The sequence below is a fragment of the Saccharomyces eubayanus genome, chromosome V, assembly GCF_001298625.1.
Source record: "Saccharomyces eubayanus strain FM1318 chromosome V, whole genome shotgun sequence".
Classification (NCBI taxonomy): Eukaryota; Fungi; Ascomycota; class Saccharomycetes; order Saccharomycetales; family Saccharomycetaceae; genus Saccharomyces; species Saccharomyces eubayanus.
This window is the reverse complement of record NC_030980.1, coordinates 445,990-457,628: the sequence shown is the minus strand read 5'-3', so window position 1 is coordinate 457,628 and position 11,639 is coordinate 445,990. Positions and strand designations below refer to the sequence as shown.

The window sequence follows — 11,639 nt, the reverse complement described above, 5'->3', positions numbered from 1 at the left end:
AAACTATGTTCAATTAGCTAACAAGATCACCGTTTTTTTCTTTTTTTTCTTGCGCCTCACCTCAACACATCGAGTATATATTTACCTGTTTGGCATTCAGGGCTATTTCCAGTAAATGGACATATTTTCTTCTCTTGCTCCCCCACACAAAGAGGTGTAAACGCAATGGGCTCAGAGCAACCGTACAGCGAGGCCGGAGAATCCACCAAAGATCGGTTCAGCAGGCTGACGCATCTCGTGCAGGAGTTCCTGCAAGATGACGACGTGCCACAAGAGTTCGTGCCCTTGCTCCAAGAGTGCGCAGAGATATGGGCCAGCTATACAGACGCATGCCACGACATAGCTATGCAGGCTCCCAGAGAGGACGCTGGCCATTTGTCGAAGGCGTACCTCCGGTTGAATGAAACGGCGTTCATTTACTACATGATTGTGCACACGATCTTGAACGATAGTGTTCCTAAGCTAGGCGGGTTCTCGAACGCCGACGACAAGAATGCTTGGCATTTGTATACTGAGAGGCTTCGCGCTTTACAGAACGACCCTAATATTGGGAAAATACGTAGCGTTATTGGAAACTACCCTAAACTGGCGCCCTTGCAATCTATAGACCCCAGCAAGTTGAGCTCGTTGTTGCATTTCCATGACGACGCATTCTTGCTCGTCGATGTGCGGCCCAGACCCGAATTCGTCAAGGCCCACATCAAATGCAAACATATTATATGCATCGAACCCGTTTCGTTCAAGGACTCTTATACAGACCAGCTGGTGGAAAGGGTCTCCTTGACCACGTCACCACAGCTGGAAATTGAACTCTTCTCCAAAAGAAACACGTTCAAATACATCGTACTCTACACTGATACGCAATCGCAAGGAGACTTCCAGCAAAGGCAAACACGCATTCTTGCCAACATTTTGTCCCAACATTCTGTAGCGAAGGTGCTCATTTTGGAAAAAGGGTTTTCCAACTGGGTCAAACTAGGTGGCGCCTACCAAACGTTTTCTGCTGGACAAACTCAACTCGCATCGCCGTCTCCGTTGCCATCCTCTGCCATTCCAGGCACATCTGCAGGTTCATTTAGCCAGACTTCTCGCTCTCCGCCCAGGGGGAAAAGTCCCACTTTAGTGTCAATGAAGGCGCAATCTCAACCTTTACAAGCAACCGTCCAGACTCCTCAAGTGCCCTTATACTACCCAGAAGTGGCCACCTTATCACATTTTAATAAAGACTCTTCCGTTTTGCACACCCTCAGCCCTCATCCTTTAATTGCCGTCCCCAAGGAAAAGCCATCAACGTTTGTCCATGATAAGGTTACCAGCATAGAAACGCTGTCTCCAGGTCCTCAGCTACATCAGGCCAATGTGATTCCGCCGCGTATTCCGCCTTTACCGCAACAGAATTTGTCGCTCTCCAGGCCGCCTGTTCAGAACAGCCCACAGATTTTTGACTTGGATTTTATTGTGGGGTTAGAAAATATGGGCAATTGCTGCTACATGAATTGCATACTTCAATGTATGGTAGGTACGCACGACTTGACTCGAATGTTTTTGGACAACACTTACCTTAATTTTATCAACTTCGATAATATGAGAGGTTCCAAGGGATTGTTAGCTAAAAACTTTGCCAATTTGGTTCATACTATGCACAGGCATGGTGCGTTCAAGTCTCCGAATGCGAGAATAGCCCCGGTCCAGACCATCCAATTTAAGAAGACTTGTGGCCATATCAACTCTATTTACAGCGATTCGATGCAGCAGGATTGTCAAGAATTCTGTCAGTTTTTACTCGACGGATTACATGAAGATTTAAATCAAAATGGTGGCAAAAAACATCTGAAACAACTGTCTGAAGAAGAGGAACGGATGAGAGAAAACATGTCTATACGGAAAGCTAGCGCTCTTGAATGGGAAAGATTTTTGCTAACTGATTTCAGCGCAGTAATAGATCTGTTTCAAGGACAGTACGCGTCTAGATTACAATGCCAGGCCTGTGAACATACTTCTACGACATACCAAACTTTTTCTGTTCTTTCCGTCCCTGTCCCACGCATTATGACCTGTAACGTGTTGGATTGTTTTAGAGAATTCACTAAATGTGAAAAATTAGGCATCGGTGAACAATGGTCGTGTTCTAAATGTCTAAAAAAGCAACCTTCCACTAAGCAACTTAAGATTACCAGGTTGCCCAAAAAACTGATCATTAATCTGAAGAGATTTGATAACCAAATGAATAAAAACAACGTGTTTGTACAGTATCCTTGTTTCTTGGATCTTACACCATACTGGGCCAGAGCTTTCAATCATGAAGCCATAATTGATGAGGACATTCCCACCAGAGGCCAAATTCCGCCATTCAGATATAGGTTATACGGGGTTGCGTGCCATTCAGGAAGCTTATATGGTGGCCATTACACATCATATGTCTTTAAGGGTCCTCAGAAAGGTTGGTACTTTTTCGATGACACAATTTATCGACCTATAAGGTTTAATAATGAATTTATTACACCAAATGCATATGTTTTATTTTACGAAAGAATCTTTTGACTGGTTTGTTATCAGAAGTGTACACAACCTACTTGCATTCATATACTTTAATATAAGTATAGTTATATAACCAAAAAAACAATAATAGAAATAATAATAAATGAGTCTGTCCTATAACGGCCCATCAATTTTACTTGTTGAACCAGATCTTTTATATACTCTCAACCAGATTAGCATTTTAGTTTCCTGTTGATTGCTCATTGGAAAAGGAGCGATGCTGCAAATTCTGCATTCCCATTAGTCTGTTTTAAGGCCTTGACAACAGCGTCCCTAGAAAATCCCAAGTCCATAAGCTGTTTGATTGTGTTTTCAGGGAACATTCTCGTAACACCAGCTGTGGTTCTTCCTGTAGCCGTTGGTCTTACGCCTGTCTTTGGAGCAAGCGCCGGTACAGCACCGGGTTGCGGCTGCAAACTAGAGCTTGTCTTGGTAGGTGCAGCAGGCTTGTTAGACGAAGATGCGACCGACGTTGGTCCTGGTAATTCCTCCTGAAAACTTTTTGGTATTTCTGCTTCACTTAGAAACTTTGTCTCCACATCAGCTATCTTGAGAACATTATCTTTCAAGTCTACGCAAGCCAAATGTCTTTTTAACATGTCTAATCCAATTAGAACATCAATGTCTGTATCTAGGACAGTAAAACTACATGGAATATACTGCGTTTCTATCTTGACTTGAGCTTGGTGGATCTTACCAATGATTTTACCTGTTCCTACACCACGAGCTTCCCCAATAAACCTCTTGTCAATCATTTTCGTTAGGCCGGTCTTCTCCGCTAATCTGGTGGACATGATGGTTGTTTGGGCACCAGTGTCTACAAATGCTTTGACAGGATAGTTATTGATTTCGATACTAATATAAAGCATGGGGACTTGAGTGAATACTTCTGGTGTATATTCGATGGCATTGCGCAACTGTTCATCGATCGCTTGTTGGTCGACAAGCTCTGCTATTCTCTTTTTATTGTCAGGGTCGTCAGGATTAGACATTAGCCTATTATATTCATCTTGCGGAATGCCAAACGGGTTCATTGCGGTGCTTTGACCACCATAACGTCTCTGCAAGATGAGCGGGCCCAATCGTTCCTTAAAGAGCTGTTGGTCATTTACTAAATCATTCAATCCGGGGATTTGAGATACAAGATGTGATCTGAGCATTTGATTACTCAGCAACTCCTGTCTGAATTGTTCAACGAATACCTCGTCGGACATATTGGTAGCATCTGTTTGAATAGAATCAGAAATCTTGCCTCTAATCAATAGTAAGTCATCAGTTTTGAGCCCTAATTCTTTCAAAGATTGAGTTTTGCTTGAGTCTAAGATATCCATATTATAGTATAGGTCGTGCTTTGCCTTGTCAAACCCACAATCGGCCTGGAGTAACGCTATTAAATCAGTCAAAGCCATGTCCTCACTTACTTCTATTGGCCCGTATATTTCACCAGTAATCTCGTTTGAAATCGTCAAATCCATCTCTATATCTATATATGTTTGTCTGTTCCTTTCTGATCTATGACTATTTTGGTTTATAAACCTTTCAGTTTTATGTCTTCTATTCAACCAATTTGTTCTGTTATTCTCTTTTCGGTGGCAATGAATGAATCCCTTAAGGCGGGGTGGCGTCAGAAATTCATATTAGATCAGTTGTAAAACAATTTCGAGGATAAAGGAGTTTTATTGTCCTACATATGAGAAGGAGAAGCTACATTCTCCATTTTAAACTATATGCTCAGACAGGAAGGTTCCAATCAATGAAATTAAAAAGAGACCACAATGAGCTAACAAAGGCAGACAATAATGCCGATGGCATATCGAAAGAATTAGAGTCTCCATTGGTGGAGGTCGCCCTTCCCGAGGATTATATTGCTAGACATGAAGAAAAGTTCAACGTAGCTTGCCAACACATTTTGGAGAGAGACCCGTCGCTTTTACCTCATATAAAGAATAACGAATTTTCGCTATATTTGAGGAAGACCCAAGTCCCTAATACACTTGAGGACTACTTTACAAGACTTGCCAGTACGATCATATCTCAGCAGATTAGTGGCCTAGCAGCGAAGAGTATTAAAGGAAGAGTTGTTGACCATTATGGCGGTACGTTTCCGGACTACAAAGTGCTTTTCGAGGACTTTAAAGACCCAATTAAAAACGCAGAAATTGCAAAGTGTGGGTTAAGTAAAAGAAAAATGACATACTTGGAATCTCTTGCAGCGTACTTTACTGAAAGCAATAAGGAGATTGAAAAAATTTTTGGCCAAGAAGATAATGATGAGGCGGTGGTTGACAGTCTAGTTACAAATGTTAAGGGGATTGGTCCATGGAGTGCTAAAATGTTCTTGATGTCGGGGCTGAAAAGAATGGATATATTCGCTCCAGAAGATCTGGGTATTGCCAGAGGATTTTCAAGATATCTTTCAGATAAGCCAGAACTAGAAAAGGAACTGATGCGTGAAAGGGGGGAAGTTAAAAAGAGTAAAATAAAACATAAAAAATATAACTGGAAGATATATGACGATGACATAATGCAGAAATGCTCGGAAAGATTTGCACCTTATAGGTCTGTGTTTATGTTCATACTGTGGAGGCTCTCGAGCACAAATATTGAAGCTATGATGAAGGCAGAAAAGGATTTTGTGAAATCTTAACTCAAGATATCATGTATTACTGACATTTATATAAGTAAAAAAATAAATACACCCTATCATTACGTGCGATGCTCACTTAAGAATACATATTTACAGTGTCTTGTAGGAATAACCCCGAGATAAAATAGAAAGAGCACCGCACATACCACTAATTCGTCGAAATGACACAATAGAAAAAGGAAAACTAACTGGCCTTCAACTCAACATTCCTGTTCACTATAATGGTCTTGAGGCTAGCTTGGAAGCTTCGCTTAAAATTTTGCCACTTGTGACTTTGCTTGAATGTGGCAAAGTAATGATCATGTTTCTCAGTGGAGCTCTTGGTTTTCTTAGTTGAGAGGCGAAAACCAAAGAACTTGTAAGCAATGCCAAAGCACCAGCTTGATGGATAGAGGCTAATGAAACTGGGACTAGATACAATATAGTTAAAATACCAAGGGTGGCCTGTAATGTAACGACGCCCATCATGACATGTAAGGAAGTCACTGCGTTTTTGGGAATAACAGCCTTCTTCTTGATGGCATACATATGGGCAGCTAACACAGATGTGAATGCAACGTAGGCACAGGTTCTATGTACCAACTGAACTGTAACTGGATTTTCTAGCAAATTTCTCCACCATAAATCTTTCTTGTCTTCTCTCCGAGAGAAATTCTCGTCCATTAATTCACGAGAACTAGGGAACCACTGTTCGCCCATTTTGGGCCAAGTGTTATAGATCCAACCGGCATCCAAACCGGCAACCATCCCACCGCTCATGGCGGTCAGAAAAGACACCGCCAATAAACCCAAAGATATCTTTCTCATTGGGCCAATTGCCGGGCTATCCAATTTTTTGAAAAGGCTTAAGGCTTGGACAGGATTTTTGACCCATTTACATTCTCTCAAAATCTCTAAACCAGTCCAAAGCATACCCATGTACAGGAAGAAAGCGGTACCTAGATGTGTAGTCAATCTGTACTGAGAAACAGTGGGCTTTGATTTTCTCGCATCTAGTTGTTCTTGATCAAGACCGGATTTCACCATCCACCAGCCAACGAATCCCTGCAACCCCAATAAACCTGCTAATCCAAACAACCTTTTATTGACATGGCCTGAGGTTTTCTTGGACACGGCAAAATAAACGGCTGGTAAGATGAAAACTGCACCAATGGCACGGCCCCATAACCTGTGAATCCATTCCATAAAAAAGATAAACTTGAATTCGTCCAAATCGATATGGGAGTTCAATAACTTGAATTCTGGCGACTCCCTATACTTGATAAACTCTTCTTCCCATTCCTTCTGGTTCATAGGAGGCAGCGTACCTGTAATAGGCTTCCATTCTGTAATACTCAACCCTGATTCCGTCAGCCTAGTCAACCCACCAAGAACAACTATACCAAAAACCAGTCCAGAAGTTCCGATTAACCAGTAAGCGACATTCTTTGAAGTTTTCAAACGCGATTCCATAGGGTTTGACTCTGAAGCAACGTGTGGTCTCAAAACAGGGGAAGAAAAGGAAAAAGGACGGGTGCTCGTAGATGTCTTAAAACTAAATGATGGAACCTTCCTCACCTGTTGTTTAATAGAAGAAATGGCTCTCGAGGTCGTGACACTTTGCCAGGCCAAACGACTCGAGGTTCTCGTTAATAACCTGGCTGCTTGTCTACCTACTTCTATGTTTCTAAAAAGCATGATGTATGGTGGTTACAACTCCTGTGTGCAATTTATAAATAAAAGATATATAATTTAGCCCTGCTAACAATAAAAAATAAACAATGAAAGAGAAAGATCGAATGCTTCAAAAGGCAAGTAACTTATAAATTGCAAAACAATAGACCTTAGTAATTAAGGTTTTTTTTTCTAGCTCCTTGCAATATACGAAATATCCGAAAGCCGTAAGCCGCGATAATTGCGGCTCACCGCCTACCATATTCTTTTAGAAACCATCTTATAACGAGCGACATTCTCGAGTGACCGTGGGCTTTTGGAGTCCTTTTGTCTTCTAATGTCATTGATACTGGGAGGAGTACGTAGGCCAGGCAAAATATTTTCCTTTTTCCGTATTGGAGACGTTGGCGGGGTCCCTAGTTGATTTTCTTTGTTGTGTTCTGAATGCAATGTAATTCTTGTAGCGATGTCGATCTTGCCCATGCCACCCGAGAGTAGCCCCGGGACGTATTCATTTTCTGTGACCGCTGTGTTGAGATTTTGATATTTGGACTGTTGCTCGATGCGTTTGCCCCATTTGATTAGGATAAGATCCAGCACAAATTTGGTCAGTAAGGCTAACGAAAACACCGATGCACCTATGAAGAAAACCCTGAATAATAATGGAAGGTAAGAGGACTCCGGTGATTTGAAAAGCGTCGGCCTGACCATGACAATGAATAGTACAACAAACGCAGGTAAAGACAATCCTAATCTATCTTCTAGCTTGTGCGTTCTTGTGGAGTAGTCTTTGTATATGATGTAATAGAACTTATCGTATATCTGTGGACGGATCCGATTGAACTTCGTGATGTAGGCGTGCTTGGCCCAATCCACTATTACTTCACTTCCAACGACGCTAACCATTGGCCCGCAGAGGATGTTGATGACTACTGTTACTGGTGACCGTAGACTCCATAAATTGATACTTGTACTTGATAGTGAAGATGTCCATGATCGAAGGTTTCTCACACCAATTATTGACAATAACAGTGTTAGTTTAAATCTCTCCACCACGTCTGCAATAGTAATTTGGAAAAACCCTTCTTTATCAAATTTTTTCAATACAGATGATTTAATCTCTGCGAATTGCATAGATAGTAACAAAGTTAACAAAGCATTGGAATATGAATTTACGGCTATGTTTATTGAGATCGCTTGGTAAACCAATACATAACCATGTATTGTAACATATGCCAAGCATATTGACAACAATAAGCATTTATGCGGCAGTATGCGTGTAGAACTTTTTTTGGAAAGCATAACGGTTAGCAGGCTTTGACCTAAGCTTGCCAACATTTTGTCTGCCATTTCCAGCACACTGAAAAGCATATACAGTTTCATCGTACTCTGTCGCTTTATCCTGTGGTACAGTTTTGAGGTATCCAATTTGCTCAACAAAATAGACGAAATTGCTATGATGAAAATCATACACCTTTCTTTATATTCCCTTGAGGTTATCTCGTATCTAAATGGTACGTTTGGTATGTGTCCAGATCTCTGTTGCAAGCGGTAATGTTGACGATACTTCTTAAACTGCTTTACGTACCCCTTAATCAATCTTATCGGTAACACTGTAAAGTAATACAAGAAACAGTCCAAACTTGTCAAAAGTGCAAAGAGCATGAATTTCTCCAAAAACATGGGTATCCTTACCATGTTTAGCAATTGCTCTAATTCATAATCATCTTCCTGTTCATCCTCACGTTCCGCTTCACTCCTATCTTCTTTCCCTTCAACACTCTTGCGTCTATCAATAGTGTTCCATAGGAAGGACCATTTTCTGTCCAGTTGAGATATTATGTGTATAGCTGACGGTGCACTATTCCTTCTATGTAAACGCTTTTTAACTGTGTCCTTCGCTACTCCCGTATCCTTGTTTTGCATGGGAACAGTAGGCGTCGTTAGAACCGAAAATATTAACTCTGCTATGTGGATCAGGTCAGCACTCAACTTTCGTTCAATTAAGTAGCGCCAATATCATCGATAAGTAGGACAGTTTTTCTTTTACACTCTTTCCGATATTCTTGTCCGAAATAGGAATACTACAATACAAAATCAGCTGGTAGCCTAGAGTAAGCCATCAGCGATGAAAAAAAGAGAGATATCTCAAGAGGAAGCTGAAATTGTTTACAGGCATTTATCTCAGTTTACAATCTAGAGATTCTGCATATTTCTTTGAAAAGATACAACATAATCACCAGGTAGAAAGATGGCGACGATTGAAGATATAAAGGAAGCGGCGTTAATCCCTTTCCAAAAGCACAGGCAACTTTCCATACATGAAGCAGAGGTAATAACTCTAGAGATCATCGGTCTACTGTGTGATTCAGAGTGTAAGGATGAGGAAACATTGAAGTATTTGAGTCGATTTCTCACTCCCGATATGTATCAAGACCTCGTGGACGAGAGGAATCTAAACAAAAGGTGCGGATATCCCCTTTGTGGGACAGCACCAGAACGGATACGTGATCCCTTTTCAATGAATGACACTACCAAGAAGTTTTTATTGGAAAATAACCCATATGCATATTTATCACACTATTGTAGCAAATTTCACTTTAGATGCTCCCAGTTTTACCAAGTACAGCTATCAGATGAAGCATTATTTGCCCGTACGGGGATTCATTTGTTTGAAGACCCCGAACAGGACAAGCATGATGTAGATTTCAAAATAACCTTGTTTGAGGAGTTATTAAGGGAAAAGGCATCTGAAGATGACATCAAATCGTTGATATCAGGTCTAAAAAAATTAGGGTTGAATCCTGATGATGATAATACAGATAAAAGCGATGCAGAATTAGAAGACGATCTATCAAAATGGTTAGCCCAAATTAAGATTGTTGAAAATGATAATCCAAGCGTTTTAGGCGATTTCACCAGGGAGGAATGATGGGTTGCATTCGCCTCGCCTATGTATGACGGCGGAGTTTGGACGGTTTATTAAATATAGAACAAAGTTATTCATCAGAGTAGGTTTATATTTTATCAGGTATCTCGCAATTTAATATTGAGTTAATCTACTTCTTGGCGCCAGGATCATTAGAGAGAGACTGTTGTCATTGGTATTAGAATGGAATTCAGTCCCCAAATTTCCAACCTCAAGAGTTTATTCCTGGGGCCGTATGTGTCATTTTCTATCTAGGTAACAATGTTTAGTTTATAGAGCATTTCAGGAACCAATAAGACCGTGATAGATATTGCGGATTACTAAATATTAAATTTTCAACTGAAATCTACAGAAATTGTTTATAATTAGTAGTTTAGTAAGTAGTTATAGTTAAAATAAGCAGTTCTTTTTTAGTAAAAAAAAATATAATAGCGGTGTTGGAACAAGATTCAACTATTGTCCATCTATTACTATTATATATACGGTGTTAAAATATGACATAAATTTCAAGACAAGTAACTTAAGATTCAAACTGTCACCGAAAAGTGAACAAATCGAAATAAATAAATCAAGTAATACTGACATTCTCATGTTTACGAAGAAAATGTTTATGGAAGTCCCACGGCAATACAAGAAAACAGTTTTGGAAGCCAGAAAACTATAAACATCAATAATGAGGATAATATTGCTAGCAGAATGCAAAAGAATATCGGTGGAAATGAAACAAACAACATAGAATTATCAGATGATGAGAGCGATTGTAGCTCCCATGATTTTACAAATGACTCAGTTACAATTGCAAGCAAAAAGGGTGATGTAACAGATGATACAGTCTTACAAACACAGCAAAAATTATTCGAAAATATTATTGAGCCAGAAGTATTACCTGGACACATAAACATTGAAAAATATGTGGAGTCTCAAAACTCAGATAATGAAACCTCACAAGGCGTAGAGGTTCAACCTGGATCAATTGTCACATCATTACGTGATAATGATACTCAAAATGATGACTATTCAACTGACAAAGAAAGTCATCGCCTGCCCCTAGTTGTAAACGTTATGAACAATACTGACCAAACATATGATAAACCAAACAAGGCAGAAAGCAAAAACAACTCTGATACAAGTATCTCACCGAAAGATAATAATGAAGAGTGAGTACAATTGGTAGATAGTAGCAAAGCAGAAAAACCGAATGTTACACTAGAATCATCAGCGATAACAGATGAACCAATTTAGATAGAAACCCCAGCAGTAAACAAAGCTGGATTCTTAAATAAAACGTTCAATTCTCTTTCATAAGAAAAGGAAGTGACCTGTTGAAAGCAAGACTCCCTTTAATAACATAGTTGGGGATAATAAACGTCGAAGAAAAAATATAATCAAACTTCTTCCGGATAACACAGAAACAAGTTCTACACCGAGAATTAAAACCGTCCTCTACAATGAAGCTATTTCAAGAAATGCTGACCTCAAAGAAATTAATCTTCTGTCATTCGCTTAAACACTATATCAAAAATGCAATTCTCTACTGTCGCCTCTATCGCCGCTGTCGCCGCCGTTGCCTCTGCCGCTGCTAACGTCACTGCTACCGTCACTGCCAATGACGTTGTCACTCAATACACTACCTGGTGTCCATTGACCACCGAAGCCCCAAAGAACGGTACTTCTACTTCCGCTCCAGTTAAGTCAACTGAAGATTCAGAGAACACCACCTCTGCTGCTCCGACCCACTCTGTTACCTCGTACACTGGGGCTGCCGCTAAGGCTTTGCCAGCTGCTGGTGCTTTGTTGGCTGGTGCCGTTGCTTTGTTGTTGTAAGTTTAGTTTATTATCATTTAGACTTTTTTTTTTTTTTTTTCATATATA

The 11,639-nt window shown here is 40.2% G+C and overlaps 7 protein-coding genes across 7 annotated transcripts; 4 read left to right on the top strand and 3 right to left on the bottom strand.

The window, feature by feature from the left end:
• Positions 1-165: 165 nt before the first annotated feature.
• On the top strand, positions 166-2,541 carry UBP5 (putative ubiquitin-specific protease UBP5; the record flags this gene model as incomplete). Its single annotated transcript, XM_018364738.1, has 1 exon — positions 166-2,541. The coding sequence occupies one exon, from the start codon at positions 166-168 to the stop codon at positions 2,539-2,541; it is 2,376 nt and encodes a 791-aa protein (XP_018222810.1).
• Positions 2,542-2,738: 197 nt separating this feature from the next.
• On the bottom strand, positions 2,739-4,013 carry DDI1 (Ddi1p; the record flags this gene model as incomplete). Its single annotated transcript, XM_018364737.1, has 1 exon — positions 2,739-4,013. The coding sequence occupies one exon, from the start codon at positions 4,011-4,013 to the stop codon at positions 2,739-2,741; it is 1,275 nt and encodes a 424-aa protein (XP_018222809.1).
• Positions 4,014-4,228: 215 nt separating this feature from the next.
• MAG1 (DNA-3-methyladenine glycosylase II) lies at positions 4,229-5,185 on the top strand (the record flags this gene model as incomplete). The annotated part of the gene is made up of 1 exon (XM_018364736.1): positions 4,229-5,185. The coding sequence occupies one exon, from the start codon at positions 4,229-4,231 to the stop codon at positions 5,183-5,185; it is 957 nt and encodes a 318-aa protein (XP_018222808.1).
• A 216-nt stretch (positions 5,186-5,401) lies between these two features.
• COX15 (Cox15p) lies at positions 5,402-6,862 on the bottom strand (the record flags this gene model as incomplete). Its single annotated transcript, XM_018364735.1, has 1 exon — positions 5,402-6,862. The coding sequence occupies one exon, from the start codon at positions 6,860-6,862 to the stop codon at positions 5,402-5,404; it is 1,461 nt and encodes a 486-aa protein (XP_018222807.1).
• A 231-nt stretch (positions 6,863-7,093) lies between these two features.
• EMP65 (Emp65p) lies at positions 7,094-8,764 on the bottom strand (the record flags this gene model as incomplete). Its single annotated transcript, XM_018364734.1, has 1 exon — positions 7,094-8,764. One exon carries the CDS (start codon positions 8,762-8,764, stop codon positions 7,094-7,096), a length of 1,671 nt encoding a protein of 556 aa, XP_018222806.1.
• Positions 8,765-9,089: 325 nt separating this feature from the next.
• On the top strand, positions 9,090-9,770 carry RTR1 (RNA polymerase II subunit B1 CTD phosphatase RTR1; the record flags this gene model as incomplete). Its single annotated transcript, XM_018364733.1, has 1 exon — positions 9,090-9,770. One exon carries the CDS (start codon positions 9,090-9,092, stop codon positions 9,768-9,770), a length of 681 nt encoding a protein of 226 aa, XP_018222805.1.
• Positions 9,771-10,463: 693 nt separating this feature from the next.
• Positions 10,464-10,928, top strand: DI49_1546 (uncharacterized protein; the record flags this gene model as incomplete). Its single annotated transcript, XM_018364732.1, has 1 exon — positions 10,464-10,928. The coding sequence occupies one exon, from the start codon at positions 10,464-10,466 to the stop codon at positions 10,926-10,928; it is 465 nt and encodes a 154-aa protein (XP_018222804.1).
• Positions 10,929-11,639: the final 711 nt, after the last annotated feature.